This window comes from Geotrypetes seraphini, chromosome 14 (genome assembly GCF_902459505.1).
Source record: "Geotrypetes seraphini chromosome 14, aGeoSer1.1, whole genome shotgun sequence".
NCBI lineage: Eukaryota > Metazoa > Chordata > Amphibia > Gymnophiona > Dermophiidae > Geotrypetes > Geotrypetes seraphini.
Genome location: NC_047097.1, coordinates 61096431 through 61115629, shown reverse-complemented (window position 1 = coordinate 61115629; position 19199 = coordinate 61096431). Strand labels below are relative to the sequence as shown.

At 46.2% G+C, this 19199-nt stretch overlaps 1 protein-coding gene across 1 annotated transcript in view; it reads right to left on the bottom strand.

The window, feature by feature from the left end:
* TBC1D10C (TBC1 domain family member 10C) overlaps positions 1 to 18392 on the bottom strand; it is a 37929-nt gene extending 19537 nt beyond the window's left edge. The window contains exons 1-5 of the mRNA XM_033919446.1: positions 18281 to 18392; positions 15876 to 16098; positions 6136 to 6235; positions 2747 to 2854; positions 1174 to 1280 (exon numbers count right to left, since the gene is read on the bottom strand). Coding sequence (XP_033775337.1) covers positions 1174 to 1280; positions 2747 to 2854; positions 6136 to 6235; positions 15876 to 16066 — 506 coding nt within the window. The 5' untranslated portion in view covers positions 16067 to 16098; positions 18281 to 18392. The remainder of the gene's footprint in view (positions 1 to 1173; positions 1281 to 2746; positions 2855 to 6135; positions 6236 to 15875; positions 16099 to 18280) is intronic.
* Positions 18393 to 19199: the final 807 nt, after the last annotated feature.

Here is a 19199-nt window from a genome sequence, read left to right as displayed (position 1 = left end):
AACACATTGCTCCAACAAAGACCGCTCCCCCGAGTGCAGCTTCCACGCTAGAAACCATCTTGATCCTGATCTGTTCTCCAGCTGTTGTGGGGAAGAGGCATTGTATCTTCTTGACAAATTCTAATTCTATTTTCCTGTGGCGCCCCCCCTTCCCTTCCCCCCATAATTTGTTGTTCACCACCGTGATTTAACAACTTCAACATGCTCCTTGTGACACCCCCCCCCCCTGGTGGTTCTCCCTCTGATGCCACTTCCTATGCACGGCACCCGGAAGTGACATCAGTGGGAGAGCTGATGCGGTCGCCAGGAACATGTTGACGTTGTTGCTCATGGTGGTGAACAAGTAGAGGTACGGGGGAAGGGAAGGGGCGCATGTGCGTGGTAATGGGAGCAGTGGGGAGAGGTGGACCACAATGCAGTGGGCATCACAGGAAGGGAAGCAACACTGTATTTCATGGCATTCAACAAGACTAAAAATGTCATAATGCCCCTGTATCGCTCCATGGTGCGACTTCATCTGGAGTATTGCGTTCGATTCTGGTCTCCTTATTTCAAGAAAGATATAGTGGCGCTAGAAAAGGTTCAAAGAAGAGCGACTGAGATGGTAAAGGGGATGGAACTCCTCTCGTATGAGGAAAGACCAAAAAGGTTAGGGCTCTTCAGCTTGAAAAAGAGACAGCTGAGGGGAGATAGGATGGAAGTCTACAAAATCCTGAGTGGAGTAGAACGGGTACAAGTGGATCGATTTTTCACTCTGTCAAAAATTACGAAGACTAGGGGACACTCGATGAAGTTACAGGGAAATACTTTTAAAACCAATTGGAGGAAAAAAAATTTTCACTCAGAGAATGGTTAAGCCCTGGAACGCACTGCCAGAGGTTGTGGTAAGAGAGGATAGTGTAGCTGGTTTTAAGAAAGGTTTGGACAAGTTCCTGGAGGAAAAGTCCATAGTCTGTTATTGAGAAAGACATGGGGGAAGCCACTGCTTGCCCTTGGAATCAAACTCACAACCTCAGGTTGCTGAGTCAACTGCTAACCAGTAGGCTAACTCAGTGGCACAGTGTGCGGTATGTATCACAGAGAGGAAAGGAGTGATGCGCATTGCGGAAGGTGATGGATTTTTAACAGAGCCAGCAGAATTCCTCTGAGAATGTACGACTGTATATACCTTACCCATGACCTTCCGGTGAAAGGAACATCTCGTGGAAGGGGAATTGGCGGTGAATGTCTTTCTCAATAGCCTCAATCCACTGTTTGTCCCCTGGTGCCTGGTCCAGCTCCTGCAGATATAGTAAGACAGTTAAAACTCCATCATGGCCGGACAGATGAATGAAAGGTCAGTCTGATTATCTGGCATGATTAGGATTACCAGCCATCTTGATTTCCCCAGCCATATCCTCCTTTTGAGGACATGGGCAGGGGTCTGGATTAGAGAGTTGCGCGGGGACAGAAATCCCACCCGCCCCCATCAGGATCCTCTCCGTCCCCACTTGTCCCCGCCAGGATCCTCTCCGTCCCCGCCAAGATCCTCTCCGTCCCCGCCAGGATCCTCTCCGTCCCTGTCAGGATCCTCTCCGTCCCCACTTGTCCCCGTCAGGATCCTCTCCATCCCCACCCGTCCCCACCAGGATCCTCTCTGTCTCCACCCGTCCCCGCCAGGATCCTCTCCGTCCCCGCCAAGATCCTCTCCGTCCCCACCCGCCCCCGCCAGGATCCTCTCCGTCCCCACCCGTCCCCGCCAGGATCCTCTCCATCCCCACCCGTCCCCGTCAGGATCCTCTCCGTCCCCACCCATCCCCGTCAGGATCCTCTCCATCCCCACTCGTCCCTGCCAGGATCCTCTCCGTCCCCACCCATCCCCGCAAGGAATTACCTCCATCCCCGCCCGTCCTCATAAAAAGCAGCAATTACTTCTAACAGGATCATCAATTCCACAGTTTCTTTTGCTGTTTTCCTTGTGGAATCTCTTTGGTGGAACCCTTTTTTTGTTTTCTGTTCAGATAATTAACTTATAAACCCCCTCTTTTACTAAGGCTGATGTGTCCATTATATTATATGGACGAACCCTGCTTCCAAAGCCTTCCATCCCCGTGGGAGTCCCGTGGGCTAGAGGGGGGTCCCCGTGGGAGTCCCGTGGGTTAGGGGGGGATTCCTGCGGGATTCCCTCGATCCCCGTTCCCGTGCAGACCTCTAGTCTGGATGGCTTTTCAAAACCCGGCACTTTGTCCGGGTTTTGAAAAGCTTTCCTTCGTCATACTCGTGCATGCGCGGATGTCCTGCCCGACGAGAGCAGGCAGCGGGGGTGGGGTTGGTTTAGGCTTGGGGCGGGATCAGTGGCGTGACGGGGCGGAACCGGGGCGCGGCGGGGATGGGTGGGACCGGGCAGGCCTGGAGGCAGGACTAAGGGTCCAAATTTTCCAGATGGCATGATGATATATGGCAGAGTCGATTCGTATCTCCTCAATAATCTATTGGGTTGCAGGCAATTTGTATCAGAATCAGCACTGTGATCATATAGCACCCCAACATATACCGTAGAATTCATTGCATTTGCTCTTTCATGTGATGGATTCTACTTCACGGGTGACAGAAGTTCATATAGATCCCTCATGATGTCAGTACAAAGGTAGGATTAAGCTGTATAGTGGTTTGGCTATTTAATACGTTTGGTAGAACTAATTTATGGAATGATTTTGGCTCAGTTCATAGATAGTAAATCCCCCCCTCAAGCGAACAGTAATGTTACCTGGTATTTCTTTGGATTCTTTACCATGTTTGTTAGCCCCCCGCAGAGAAGGGGCCAACAGCGAGCTCGCAGGGAAGAGGGGATTCCCTTCCGACACAAGATTTTCACCTGACGAAAAAGGAAGGCGTGTTAACAACAGGAGATAAGAACAAAAAAAATTGCCGCTGCTGGGTCAGACCAGTGGTCCATCGGGCCCAGCAGTCCGCTCACGCGGCGGCCCTATGGTCAAAGACCAGCGCCCTACCAGCATACGTCCTTGTTCAGCAGGAACTTGTCTAACTTTGTCTTGAATCCCTGGCGGGTGTTTTCCCCTATAACAGCCTCTGGAAGAGCGTTCCAGTTTTCCACCACTCTCTGGGTGAAGAACTTCCTTACATTCATACGGAATCTATCCCCTTTCAACTTTAGAGAGTGCCCTCTCGTTCTCTCTACCTTGGAGACGGTGAAGAACCAGTCTTTATCTACTTTCTCTTGAGTCCCTGGAGGGTGTTTTCCCCTATAACAGCCTCCGAAAGAGCGTTCCAGTTTTCCACCACTCTCTGGGTGAAGAAGAATTTCCTTACGTTCGTACGGAATCTATCCCCTTTCAATTTTAGAGAGTACCCTCTCGTTCTCTCTACCTTGGAGAGGGTGAAAAACCTGTCTTTATCTACTTTGTCTTGAGTCCCTGGCGGGTGTTTTCCCCTATAACAGCCTCCGGAAAAGCGTTCCAGTTTTCCACCACTCTCTGGGTGAAGAACTTCCTTACATTCGTACGGAATCTATCCCCTTTTAACTTTAGAGAGTGCCCTCTTGTTCTCCCTACCTTGGAGAGGGTGAACAACCTGTCCTTATCTACCAAGTCTATTCCCTTCAGTACCTTGAATGTTTCGATCATGTCCCCTCTCAATCTCCTCTGTTCGAGGGAGAAGAGGCCCAGTTTCTCTAATCTTTCGCTGTACGGCAGAAGGAAAACACAACAAGATTATGAAGAAGCAACACCTCAAAGCAAACTTCTAATTCAGACAGTGGCACAGCGGGTGGAGAGATTTTTTTCTTTGTTCTATTTTAGAAGAACATGATCTCAATGCAATTAAAATCAAGAAAACAGTTTTAAAAAAGGTTTGGACAAGTTTCTGGAGTAAAAGTCCATGGTCTGCTGTTGAAACAGACATGGAAGAAGCCACAGCTTGCCCTGGATCGGTGGCATGGAATGCTGCTACTATTTGGGTTTTTGCCAGGGACTTGCTGGATACTGGGCTAGATGGACCATTGGTCTGACCCAGTGCGGCTATTCTTATGTTCTTATGGCATGAAGAAAGAATGCATAATTGTGAAATGCATCTTTAGTACTATTCCAGCATTTATTCAATTTTCTATACTGTTCTCCCAGGGGAGCTCAGAATGGTATACATGAATTTATTCAGGCACTCAAGCATTTTTCCCTGTCTGTCCCGGTGGGCTCACAATCTATCTAATGTACCTGGGGCAAAGGGGGGGGATTAAGTGACTTGCCCAGGGTCACAAGGAGCAGTGTGGGTTTGAACCCCCAACCCCAGGGTGCTGTGGCTGTAGCTTTAACCACTGCGCCACTCTAGAAATCAAAATGTAGTAAAAGTGAGCCAAGTATAGGACAATCAAGTCATTGTGACATCACTGATGAGGTTGGCTCTTATTGGTGGAATGAGGCATTGTGACATCACAGTATCAGCTCTGGTTATGAAAGGCTGAAACTTTTCACACTATTTATTTATTAAATTTTCTATACTGTTCTTCCAAGGGAGCTCAGAACAGTTTATATGAATTTATTCGGGTTCTCAAGTATTTTTCTCTGTCTGTCCCGGTAGGCTCACAATCTATCTAATGTACCAGGGGCAATGGGGGGGATTAAGTGACTTGCCCAGGGTCACAAGAGTGGGTTTGAACCCACAACCTCAGGGTGCCGAGGCTGAAGCTTTAACCACTACACCACACTCTCCCCTTAACAGAGCTCCAGCATCATTATTCATGTTCTTTGATTACTGCAAAACCTTTTATGACGCTTAAAGTCTATTTGCAGCAGTAGGGCCACTGCGTAACTTTAAGTGAATGAGGTATCTGCCTAAAATGATACATATTTTTAGTGATGTGAAGCCTATAAGTATTGCCACTGAAAATTCACATACAACTGTATACAAATAGCAGGTCTAACTTTAGACAGCTAGGATACTAAGGATGGGCTGTCATTGGCAATGATAGAGGAAGTGTCAACATATCCCATGTCAATGCATGTCCTTAGCAAATGAAACCAGCAGAAAAAGAAAACACATTTGACTCCATTTGTTACCTCGCAATAAGGGTCATGTATCTCTCTTTTTCTTAGATTTCCTTACACATCCAGGGTGGGTGGGTGGGGGGAGGGAAATGTATTTTGAGGATTAAAATTACTTAATTATAATATTGTAATCACATCATACGTCAGATTATATTAATAATTGGAAGGAGGGTGGGAGAAAATAATTGTTCTATGTATTATTTGTGTAGTTAATAGTGCATTTTATGCAGTATTTTATGTTCAATTAATTGTATTGCACTGTCGACGTTTGAAAATCAATAAAGATTAAAAAAAAAAAAGAACACATTTTGGGTTTTTTTTTTTGATTGCCAATAACAGTGCATTCTTTTGGAAAGAGTGGGTTCTCTTTCTCGATAGTGCATCTAAGTGCAGGTTGTCGTGCGCATGCAAGCACTATCGGGAAAGAGCGTGCCATTGTTTCAGAGCGTTGTTGCGTTCAAGTAAAAAAAAAAACATTTTGCCGTGCCCTGAAGCATTACCGTTGCACGAAACAAGTGCAAACAGCGGCATTTAGACCTGTATTATATAGAATGGTATATTGCAAACTGTGTGTTGCGGCACGCTTTTGTTCCGAGTCGAGATTCCGGGTGCGCCGTGAGACGCCGGCAAACAGGAGAGGCGCCGGTGCCAGTTGACTGCCTACAGAACGTGCCTCTCATGGTGAGAGGCACGTCCTGTAGGCAGTCAGCCGGCAGCTGCGCCTCCTTTTTCTGGAGCCATACGGTACCCCCAGACGAGGTGAGATCCTGGCCCAGGGCACCGGTTATAAAGGACACCAAAATCCCAGTCTGGCATTTCTCCCTGTTTCTTTCCTCCCAGGAGAGATGCTGGATTAGGATTCTGGCGCCCTTTATCACCAGCATTAGGGAGGGAGATTTAAGAGAGAGGGGATGGTGGTGGTCGGCAACGATGCAAAAGTTGGCTCAGGGAGCCACAGTCCCTTGAAATGATCCTGTGTACCTCCAGATGTTTAAAGAAAAAAATGCACTACCATGCATTAACAACTCCACTAGAGAGTGCCTGAGAAAGTTGAACTGGTTTCCTTTAATAGGGTCTTTGCCATTCAATTTCTCACCTTCTTGTATTTCCTGGACATGGCTTTCTCCCAGTGTGATGTCATATCCAGCCATTTTGCCTCCCTTTGTCGGATAACTTCGAGTGGTGGCTGTCCCAGCCTGAAGAGGGAGTCAAAAAAAGGAAATGCTAATGTGATTCGCCTTGATGCTACTCCTTGGGTTTTAGCCAGGTGCTAATGACCTGGATTGGCCACTGTGAGAACGGGCTACTGACCCAGTAAGGCCACCAACTTGCTGCCTGTGTTTTCTATTTAAAGTCGCCTTTGAACTATAAAGTTTCCGCCCCCTCCAATGCTTAAGATCCAGTCCATGGCGGAGATCTACTGTACTTTGACCACAATGAACTTCGGTGTCAGGTCAAAACCGCGGAAGACAAAGGCGCGCACGGACAACTGAGCACAGCGCGGAGGTGCGCGCCGAAGAAAATAACTGTTTTTAGGGGCTCCGACAGGGGTGTGTGTGGGGGGAACCCCCCACTTTACTTTATACAGATCGCGCCGCGTTGTGGGGGGTTTGGGGGGTTGTAACCCCCCACATTTTACTGAAAACTTCACTTTTTCCCTAAAAACAGGGAAAAAGTTAAGTTTACAGTATAAAGAGGGGGGTTACAACCCCCCAAACCACCCACAACGCCGCCACGATCTATATTAAGTAAAGTGGGGGGGGCTCCCCAACAAAACCCCCCGTCGGAGCCCCTAAAAACTGTCATTTTCTTCGGCGCGCGCCTTTGTCTTCCGCGGTTTTGTCTATGAACCCCTCCACCTATTGTTTTAACCCTTTTCTCGTTTTCTTTTCTCAATTTATTGTAGTTCTTTACCTTACCCCTTGTCCTCTTCAAAATGTGTTATATGTCTTTTTGAAGAGATTTTATATATTCCCCCCATTTTAGGCGATTAATCAAAATTTTAATAAACTTCAAACTATTCTTATGTTCTTATCCCAGAAACCCCTTCCTCCCTTTCTCATCAACCATGCTCTGCTTCCTATTAAATCTACTTTGAAAATCTGTATCCACTATAATGTTTTGTGCCTATATGGGGGGTTTCTTTCCCTCTCTGCTGCTACTACTACTATTTATCACATATCTAGCGCTGAAAGGTTTAAGGGGTGCTGTACATTTTGACATTTAATAGATGGTCCCTGCTCGGAAGAGCTTACAATCTAACTTGGACAGACAGACATGACATATAGGGTTGGGGATGCAGAACCCAAGGTGAGAGGAGTTAGGAGTCGAAAGCACTCTCCAAGAGGTGGGCTGACATTTATAGACGGTCCCTGCTCGGAAGAGCTTACAATCTAACTTGGACAGACAGACATGATATATAGGGTTGGGGATGCAGAACCCAAGGTGAGAGGAGTTAGGAGTCGAAAGCACGCTCAAAGAGGTGGGCTTTTAACTGGGCCTTGAACCCTGCCAGAGATGGAGCCCACTGTAGGGATTCGGACAGCTTGTTCCAAGCATACGGCGCAGCAAGGCAGAAGGGACAGAGTCTGGAGCTGGCAGCTGGCCACCTGCCCCTCCCCCGACCACAAACCCTCCACTCTCTCACTTCCCGAAGGCCTTCCTTGGGCCTATCTTTAAAGGCCTTGGTAGTCTAGTGGCCTCTTCCGGGCAAGAGTGACCCGCGGTTGCTCTTGTGCCTGCCGGTTCCTCAGCCAAAATGGCTGCTGCCGCCTCTCATGGCAGCCTCGTAGTACTACTGTCCAGTCTGTCAAGAGGTGCGAAAGATGTATGAACCTGAAAGGATAAAGTAATGCTCGGAGCACACCAAAAGTTATAAATCCTTTGAAACTTTTTGATGCTTTTTTTCAAGCTGTTTTCCTTTGTTTGTATGAAATATTTGTCTGTTTGTATTTCAAGTCCTTCTTTTGTATATATTTGCACATTTTTGGAGAGCCCAATAAATGGGGATTTTATTATAAGTAATAACAGTCTCAGCTGTGCTTATGCTTTTAACATTATTTATTTATTTTAGGTATTTTCAGTATATACTGGCTATCAAAGTTATCTAAGTGGTTTACATTCGGCTACTCAAGCATTTTCCCTATCTGTCCTGGTGGGCTCACAATCTATGTAATGTACCTAGGGCAATGGAGGTCATAAGGAGCAGTGCTGGATTTGAACCCACAGCTGAGGCTGTAGCTCTAACCACTCATATCTAAGCCTGCTATTAGAGGACTTTTTAAGTGTGTTTGCCTTTGGGAAAGGGTGTTCTTTTAACAATTTTTTTATAATATTTAATGTGATTTAGCCACAGACCTTAACTAACTTGCTAGTGCCCCAGCCTCTAGGGTATCCCACAGCCCCCCACTGTTCTGAAAAGTTGGCTATATCTGTTCTGTGTGCTTGGAAAGAGGGTTGTGGAGGAGATTTTATGTTTTTAGCTACCAGTACCATAAATACCCCGTATGTCCACTCCTGGGTTCCTCTTCAGCCTCAACACATTGGGGACCAAATACATTCATGGACTTCATGGAGTACACATTTCCAGTCTTTTCCTCCTCAGACCTGGGTCAATCAGGACTTTAGGCTCCTCCCAGTGAAGGAGCCTAAGGCCCCAATTGGCTCAGGTGCCTAAGGCTCTTACCCTAGGGGAGGGGTCTTAGGCATCTGAGCCAATCAGGACCTTAGGCCCCTTCCAGTGCATCAAAGATGCACCAGGAGGGGGAAGGGCAGCAATTTTGAAGAGGCATCCCTCCCGCCTGATTTTTGACAAAAGGGGGGGGAGGGCGCAGCATCGTGAGAAAAGGGTTCTTGAGCTGGGGGGTATCTGATCTGAACCCCCCAGCCCACTAGACCACCAGGATTTTGTGGGAGGGGTGATCGGAAGGTGGGGGTGGCGCTTGGTGTCGGTGGAGGATGTCAGGGGATCCCAATTTTGGTGGCAGGGGATGCGTGGCAGGAGTGCGCAAAAAAGCCCCTCCACCCCAAGTGCCCCCTACTCTTGCTACACCACTGTGTCCATGTGTCCACCTAAAGCAAGGAGTCTTTATGTGCCCATTTCATCCAATCAGAGAACTATTCTAGATGTGATTTTATGTTCTCTATATCTTGATGGACAAGAGAAGGCATTTGGCCAGAGATGTAAGACAGAGTGAGCCTGTTAGTCAGAGACAGAAACACCTCTCTCTGATATCTACTGTTTCACCAGCCAACATACAGTATAGTCCCTCTGAGTATCACTGAGTGGCTAATGCCCTCAGCGTCCATAAGGAACAGAACTACAAGTATGTGCTGTACTGAGTAAGAACTAGTACTGGGTAGTTATGTTCTTTTAGTCTTCCGCGGCTGGTGTCATGATTGTTGCTGTTTCCTGGTTCACACCACGTCTGAGACAAGAACACTGTCTGGCTAAATTCAAATCAGGCCTAAAAACTTTTCTGCTCCAAGACGTATTCGCTATTTAAAGTCTGTTTTCAGTCCATGATTAACTCTGTCAGCAGGCCTCTTGCTACACCCTTTACCCCCCTTTTGTTCCCTTCCTACCCTTTTGGTTTGTCCTTCCCCCTAACAAAATTTAAATGATGTACCCTTTTACCATTCTTCCTTATGTATCCATCTTTACCTTTAGTATTTGTCTCCCTTTTTATTTTTTATTTTTATATTATGTTATTACCTTCGAAGCATTTGTACAAATGTTTCCATTTTATATAAACTGCCTAGGTACTTAGGCGGTAAATCAAATACAGTAAACTTGAAACCTGATTTGAACTGGGTAGGTAGAACCGACGTTTCAGCCATCATGCTGTGGCTTTCTTCATACCAGAAAGCCACAGCATAGAAACATGACGGCAGATAAAGGCCAAATGGCCCATCTAGTCTGCCCATCCGCAGTAACCATTATCTCTTTCTCTCTACGAGGCCCTCTTGAATTCAGACACAGTCTCTGTTTCCACCACCTCTTCCAGGAAACCGTTCCACACATCTACCACCCTTTCCGTAAAAAAGTATTTCCTCAGATTACTCTGGAGCCTATCGCCTCTTAACGTCATCCTATGCCCTCTCATTGCAGAGTTTCCTTTTAAATGACTCATGCACATTTTATATTATGTAGGTATTTAAACATCTCTATCATATCTCCCCTCTCCCGCCTTTCCTCCAAAGTATGCAGATTGAGATCTTTAAGTCTTTCCCCATACGCCTTATCATGAAGACCACACACCATTTTAGTAGCCTTCCTCTGGACCGACTCCATCCTTTTTATATCTTTTGGAAGATGCAGCCTCCAGAATTGTACACAATATTCTAGATGAGGTCTCACCAAAGTCTTATACAGGGACATCAATACCGCCTTTTTCCTACTGGCCATACCTATCCCTATGTACCCTACCATCCTTATAAGGGGATAGATTCCGTACAAACGTAAGGAAGTTCTTCTTTACCCAGAGAGTAGTGGAAAACTGGAACGCTCTTCCAGAGTCTGTTGTAGGGGAAAACACCCTCCAGAGATTCAAGACAAAGTTAGACAAGTTCCTACTGAACCGGAACATATGCAGGTGAGGCTGGACTCATTTAGAGCACTGGTCTTTGACCTAGGGGCCGCCGCATGAGCACGATGGACCACTGGTCTGACCCAGCAGCGGCAATTCTTATGTTCTTCTAGCTTCCACCGTCACCTTTTCAACCTATTTGGCCACCTTAAGATCATCATATACAATCACACCCAAGTCCTGCTCTTCCATCGTGCACATAAGTTCTTCACCCCTAAACTGTACTGCATGATGACTAAAACTTCGGTTCTGCCTACCCAAACATGGCGAGACCCGGAGAACAGCAACAATCAATAGTACTGGGTAGAATCTTCCCCCCTCTTTTACGAAACTGCGATAGCAGTTTCTAGCGCAGGGAGCCGCGCTGAATGGCCCACGCTGCTCCCGACGCTCATAGGAACTCAATGAGCATCGGAAGCAGCGCGGCTCCCCGTGTTAGAAACTGTTATCGCAGTGTCGTAAAAGGAGGCCTTAGTTTCAGCTAAGCTGTGTGAATCCCAGCTTCTGTGCTTTATGTAGACTGTTAGTTGTGCTTTCAGTATAGTTAGGATTAACATTTCTAAAGTTTTATACTGTGTATAATTATTATTGTTTTTTTATGTTTATGCTTGAATTACTGTGATGTTAAAATGTGTGTTTTTTTGCAATGTTATGTTGTATGTTTTCTGACTGATTTTATTGTTATCCGCATAGAATTGTTGAATATGCGGGTTATAAATTTTTTAAATAAAAAAATAAAATCACTTCAGTGTCCCCTTCACCCTGCACCACCTAAAAAGAACAGCCAGGCGTGCATTTCAGAAATAACAACAAGCAACTGAGGTCTCATTAGATGCCATACTTCTAACAGCACTCTCACTATTTTAAAGAATACACCTCTCCCTCTGTATTCGCTGTGATAGGGGATTATCCGCCTTGAACTGCAAGGTAATGGCGGAATAGAAATCCCTTATGTAATGTAATGTAATGTAATTAACAGAACCGCAAATACAGAAAAAACCGCAAATAACATTTTCATATGTTATTCACTGTTTTCTATTAAAAACCATTGCGAATATGGTGAAACCGCGAATAACATGGTGGGAGACCTGGCCTGCTCCTGAAGGAGAAGCAAAACACGGTGAAGAAAGTGCTGGGAATCAGCGATTTCTCTATGCAAGCTGATGTAATTTGGGGGGAGGAGCCAGCCAGCTAAAAAAACATGAAAAATCGAAACCGCGCTTGCTGAAACCGCGAATACGGAGGGAGAAGCGTAGCTACAAATCAATATGGCTCAGTCTGAAGCTTCGGTGTGATTAGTAGATATTTGTACACATTATAAGAAACTGGCCGGGGTTCAGGAACTGCAGCTACTTTGTCTGTGCAGGTCCTGCCCTATGGTGTCACAAGTTTGAGCTGAATTCTTCATGCACGTTCTGGCAGGTGAAATTGCGCACACCGCGAGGAGTCCCTCACTCCCACTGACTCAGTTATCGGTAATGTGCAGTACTGGGTGTGTACCCGTTGCCACATCACAATACACACACATCACTAACCACACGCTGGTTTGGAGGCAACGTTGCTATGGAAACTAGTGACAGGATGTAGCAAAGCTAAGGAAACAGGAAATGAGCAGAGACCACCAGATGAGCGTGCTCTTTATCACACATTTAATAAGACAGAGAGGCTAATGGCCTGCATGGGCAAAAACTGACCCTTATTATTCTTTCCAACCCAACAAAAGTTGGAAAAAAATAAACACAAAGAGCTGAGGGGACAAAATAATGCTCCAAAAATGTAACTGATTAGGATGAAGCGTGGCATATGGGGGAAACTTGTAAAAATACACATCGAGGTTGAAAATGCCGCCCCCCCCCCCCAAAAAAAAATGACCAATGCATTTCTACTAGAGAAGGAGTTCAAGCTTCTGTAACATCACTTCCCTACGATGCTCCTTCCCACCCGCAGTCTCCTACAACTCCCTGGTGCTCACTGACCCCCAACCCTACTCTAATGGCCTCTAGCGCTATCCCAGCCGACAGACTCTGGGCTACCTTTGAGCACGTATCCGAATCCCTCATCCTTAAAATCTGTCTCAAACTGAAATCTTGCAATTGTTCTTTAGACCCATTTCCCTCCTACCTCTACGAGGAAATACCCTCTCAGGCCATCTCTTCCATCACCAAACTCTTAAACTCCGCCCTACATTCGGGCCTATTTTCTCAAGAAATGGGCCATATCGTCTTATCCCCTCTATTGAAAAAACCCGACCTCGACCCCTCTTTACCATCCAGTTATCGCCCAATAGCAAATATCCCTCTCCTAACTAAGATGCTTGAGTCCATCATATCGACCCAACTTTCATCCTATCTTGAGAAATTCTCCATTCTCCTACCTTACCAATATGGCTTTCGCCCCAATTTCAGTACCGAATCCCTATTGACCTCCCTAATCTCCAAGATTCAACAACTTCGCCGTCCTCCTGCAATTTGATCTTTCTGCCGCTTTCGACGTCATTCACCACGATATTCTAATTTACCAACTCTCTGAGATTGGCATCACCTCTACAGTCCTTGAATGGTTCTCAAAATTCCTCCGTTCCCGATCCTACATTGTCAACATGAATGGCACCTCATCCTCTCCCTGGATACCAACCTGCGGAGTCCCGCAAGGTTCTCCTCTATCTCCTATCCTCTTCAACATTTATATGTCTTCTCTAAAATTCCTCCATCTATCCCCCCTTGAAACAATTTACACCTATGCTGATGACATCCTTGTCCTTCTTGAGACTGACTCAAACCTCACTAATCTCTCAGAGAACATTTCCTCTTGTATCTCGAACCTCCAATCTTGGGCCCACACCGTCCAAATGAAATTGAATGAATCCAAGGCAAAACTTCTTTGGCTCGGCCCAAACTTAGCTCAGCTACCCATCTCAATCCCACTGTCCTCTGGCTCCACTCTGCAGCTCGAATTCTCCAGCAAGGTTCTGGGTGTCATTATCGATTCTACATTGTCCTTCAATGACCACCTCAACTCCCTGGTAAAAAAATGTTATTTCAGCCTTCACATGCTGAGGAAAGTAAGATCTTGTTTCCACCAAAATCATTTTGCCGTTCTTGTCCAATCCATCATCCTCTCCAGACTGGACTATTGCAATTCTATCTTCATAAGCCTAACAAAGAAAAACCTTCACAGACTCCAATGGATCCAAAATCCCACGGCCAAGCTTATCTTTGCAAAAAGTAAATTCGATCATGTCTCACCGCTCCTTCTCAAGCTTCACTGGCTTCCGATAATTCCCAGAGTCCATTTCAAATGCATCTGCCTAACTTTCAAGATCGTCCACGGCATCCTTCCTCCATTAATTCCGCTTTCTTGGAACTCCTCAAATCCTAATACCACCAGACCCACCCAAAAATTGAAGCTATCCTTCCCCTCACTAAAAGGCATTTCCCTCCCAGGAATACTGGGAACTTCCCTCCACTTCAGACTCACCAAGCTCTGGAACAACCTTACCTCCCCCCTTCGGAACCTGAGTGCTCTCCAACCCTTCCGTAAACATCTGAAAACCTGGTTATTCTCAAAAATCTAACTCTTCCCTCCTCATTTGACATCCTAGCCCTCTAACTTCCTTCTTTCCTCTGATCCTCATCTAGCCCTTACCTTGTAGTTCCTTTCTCATTACAACTTCTGTAAACCGTGCCGAGCTCCACAACCATGGAGATGGTGCGGTATATAAACCTAAGGTTTAGTTTAGTTTAGTTAACATAGAAACTTACATACAATGAAACACAGCAGTTAGGGGATTCCTTCTTTCAAACTGCCTCTCCCTAATCATTACTCTCCGAACGAACCCCCTCAGAATGCTCCTATCTCAAAATTTGACCCCCCCCTCCTGCTCCCACCCCCATTACCCATGACTGCCCCACACCTAGGGTTACCATATGGCTCCAGAAAAAGGAGAGCAGATTGAGACATCCGGGTTTTACTTCCATTGCATTCAATCCATCCTCCTTTTTCTGGAGCCATATATGGTAACCCCACCCACACCTAAACCTACCCCCTTGCAACTGCCCCATCACCATACAAACTGTCCTAAATCCCAAAAATGCACCTGAGACAGCCCTCACCTTGCAAACTCCACCCCTAAAACCTATCCCCTGCAACTGCCCCACCAATGCGCGAACTGCCCCATCCCCCAAAACTACACCCTCAAAACTACCTCACCACCCTGTAAACTGTCACCACCTCCAAAATCTACCCCCTGAAAATGTCCCACCACCTTGCAAACTACCCCATCCCCCCCAAAAACACCCCTTCCCCCACCACCACAAGCCTGTTAAAGTTTCTCAAATGTTCATAAATTGTACAATAGGGTGTTTATTTTCCATTTATATGGGTATTATTTTAGAATTTTTAAAAAGTCATTTTTACTATGCAGATGCCATTGCTGGGAAGCCTTTTACAGTGGAATCAAATACAAACTTTTATTCAGTAGGTTTCGAGAGCCACACAAACTCAAGAAACCATTCTATCCTCGGGGGTGAGCCGAGATGCAGTAAATTGTGCTCAGGGGAGGGGCAGATTTAAAGTGCCAGGTTTTGAAAAGCCGTCTGGACCCCCCCCAGGCATGTCCTCAAAAATCCGGACGTCTGGTAACCCTAAGGTAGGGTCCAGTGAATGGTTTTTGAGGAGTGGTGTAATTACGGAATATTTGAAGGCATTAACACCCTTTCATTGATAGCTCAGGATGGGTTACATTGAGGCAATGCAGGTGCTTCCTTGTCCTCAGGAGGCTTACAATGTAGTGTTTAGGCGGACTTTAAATTAATAAATTAATAAAATAAAAGCCTAATATTCAGCTCATGGTGGTAGGCATTTTTTTAAGCCTCTGCCCGTAGAGCGGGGGTGTCAAAGTCCCTCCTCGAAGGGCCGCAATCCAGTTGGGTTTTCAGGATTTCCCCAAAGAATACGCATGAGATCTATTAGCATACAATGAAAGCAGTGCATGCAAATAGATCTCACGCGTATTCATTGGGGAAATCCTCAAAACCCGACTGGATTACGGCCCTCGATTGACACCCCTGCAGTAGAGCAATATACGGTAGACCCTGTTATGAATAAGAACAAGCAACCCACTGATGGTGCCCCCTTGAACGTGATGCCTAGATCAACTGCTTCCCACGTTCCCCCAGTCATGGTACTGCTTTCCATCCTCCCTTTTCCTCTACTACACCCACTCTTCAATTACATCACCAGCACTCACCCAGAGTCTGTGGACCCACTTCCGATAAACCCGTATTTGTCAGTTTGCCGGTATGGAGCTGCACCATTGAATTCCGAGTCCGAGCCCAGTGAACTCGAGTCATCACGCAGGTCCAGTGTGGAGTCAAAAGTGTCAGACAGTTCACCTGTTGCGCTGCTGAAGCTCATGGCATCCCCCGCGGTGGCTGTCATAGTAGGTCAGAGGTCGGTCATAGAGGCTGGTCCTGGAAGAAAGACCAGAGAGGTCTCAGATAATAAAATCCTGAGTGCCTTTCTACCTCTTTATGACCTCTTGTTAATCTGGGTGACGGGACAAAAGCGCGCGAGACTTCGGCCCGCCGACTAAAAAGTTACTTTTAAAGAGCTCTGACGGGGGGTGTGGGGCGGAACTCCCACACTTTACTTCATACTCTTCGCGCTGCCGTTGAGGGAGTGTGGGGGGTGCAACCCCCCACATTATAGAGAAAACTTAACTTTTTCCTAAAAAATCAGGAAAAAGTTAAGTTTACTCTTTAATGGAGGGTTCCAACCCCCCCTCCCCCCAATGGCAGCGTGAAGAGTTTGAAGTAAACTGAGGGGGGTCCCCCACTCACACCCCACGTCGGAGCTCTTTAAAAGTAACTTTATAGCCGGCGTACTGGGGTCTTGCACCGATTTGTCTGTGCTGCAATGTCGGTGCGCCGAAGTCCCGCGTGCGAATGACTATGAACCGATTTGGCTTGCAGGTTGGGGTTTTTTTCAGTTACAGTTGGGTATTTTCTGCCTTTGTACTTGAGGGTTAAGTGACTTCACCCACAGGGGTATTTGAACCAGATTTTCCCGCTTCTGAGCTCACTGCTCTAACTTTCAGGCTACCAGTATGTACTTGTTCAATAAGGGCTTGTGCGACTAAAATGGTTAAGGGCTGGAGGAGCTGCTGTACAGTAGAGAATGACACGGTGACAAAATTCATCACCGTCCCCGTCCCCGCGGATAACCGCGGGAAACCATCTTCATGTCATTCTTTAAGGAGAGAGGGAAGAATCAGAGTATAATTGGGCACAACCACTGACCCGCAAGCTTTGCTTTGAAGAATGCCAGTGTAGAAGGACTGAGGCTGAAACAGACAATACAGAATGACAGTCTCTGGTATCCAGAGCAGATATTGTGATGTCATAATGCATCATTCCACCAGTGCCTAAGAGCTAATCATATCAGTGATGTCACAATGGCTTCATTATCCTTGGCTCCCATAAGAATCAGAGTATGAATGGCCACAACCACTGACCCGCAAGCTTTGCTTTGAAGAATGCTGGTGTAGAAGGACTGAGGTTGAAATAGACACTAGAAAATGACATGGGATTATTTCTCACGGTTATCCACGGGGACGGGAACGATGAATTTTGTCACTGTGTCGTTCTCTACTGTACAGCGAGAGATTAGAGAAACTGGGCCTCTTCTCCCTTGAAACGAGGAGACTGAGAGGGGACATGATCGAAACATTCAAGGTACTGAAGGGAATAGACTTAGTAGATAAGGACAGGTTGTTCACCCTCTCCAAGGTAGAGAGAACGAGAGGGCACTCTGAAAAGTTAAAAGGGGATAGATTCCGTACAAATGTAAGGAAGTTCTTCACCCAGAGAGTGGTGGAAAACTGGAACGCTCTTCCGGAGGCTGTTATAGGGGAAAACACCCACCAGGGATTCAAGACAAAGTGAGACAAGTTTCTGCTGATCCAGAATGTACGCAGGTAAGGCTAGTCTCAGTTAGGGCACTGGTCTTTGACCTAAGGGCCGCCGCGTGAGCGGACTGCTGGGCACGATGGACCACGGGTCTGACCCAGCAGCGGCAATTCTTATGTTCTTTTTGGGTTTTTGCTGTTAGGTTAAAATGAATTCCCATCTGGATGTTGTGAAAAGATTTATGATTTGCTGAAGTGTGTGAATCGAGATGGTGACTCAGTAATTCTGCTTGTGAACCTGCCGAGAAACCGTTACTGCATTTCTATCTTAAGAAGAAATTCTTTGCTTTAACTGTTCTGCAGTTTTAATTTGTGACATACAACTGGTGCTTGTAGTCAAACTCTTTTTTCACTAACTCTCTCCCACCTTCTCTCCTTTCCACCTGCCTTTCTCTGATCTTGCTCCCCGGGTCACACATACTAAACTGTTTCCCCTCTTTCTCTCTGTAGGAAAAACGTCTGTGTTTCTTTGTCTCTTCTTGCTTTTTCTTCCCCTCTCTCTCCTCCATTGTGTTGCTTTCTCCCACCTCTCCCCATCTTTCTTTCTCACTTCTTTTGTGTGTGTTCTCCTCTCTCTCTCTCTCTCTTTCTTGCCTGCAGTTCATCTCTTCCTGCTCTCCTCATTGGTTCCAACCATTCTCTCCCATGCGCTCTCGGGGATATGAGGATGACAGCATAAGTCTTACCTTCCCAGGTTCTAAGGCACTGCTTTTCGTTCGAATTCACCCCCAGCTTTTTAGACTCTTCCACGCCCTTCCGCTGACTTGTGCAGGAGATACACTGAGCAGTTCATCTTCATTTCCTCCCTACTGTCATGGAACTGAAGGAGGTTTTTTTTTATCTGCTTCTTCTCTTTTTCTTTTTTTTGCAAAGAACCTGCTTACCATTTCTTCCCCTCCCCCCTTCTCTCTCTATCCTCACCTGAGTGTGAGTCTATGTCAGTAAATCCTAAATGTTTGTCTGCCGCTTTCTGGTCCTATGGCATCGGTAAATTTTTCCTGAAATTGGACAGCTGGATTCTCAAAAACTTAGCGTGCCTTTAACGATGGTCGCTAAACCAGTTCCAGCCGGTTTAGCGCACCAGTATTTTACCGCCTGATTATCAGAACAGCTCACCGGGATATTTTCCGAGCTTCCTAGCAGTCTCTGACTCTGCCATGCAAATGTAGAACAACAAGGTCATTACTATTAAAATGGTAGTAAAGTGGGCTCATTAATATTTAAACGATGATTCCTGGCTGGTCCAGGGGCGCCAATACTGTGAAAAGTGCATCTCATAAGAACATAAGAATAGCCATACTGGGTCAGTCCAATGGTCCATCAAGCCCAGAAACCCGTTCTCACGGTGGCCAATCCAGGTCACTAGAACCTGGCCAAAACCCAAGGAGCAGCAATATTCCATGGTACCAATATAGGGCAAGCAATGGATTCCCCCATGTTTTTCTCAATAACAAACTATGGACTTTTCCTCCAGGAACTTGTCCAAACCTTTCTTAAAACCAACTGTGCTATCCGCTCTTACCACATCCTCTGGCAACGCATTCCAGAGCTTAACTATTCTCTGAGTGAAAAAAAAGTCTCCTCCTATTGGTTTTAAAAGTATTT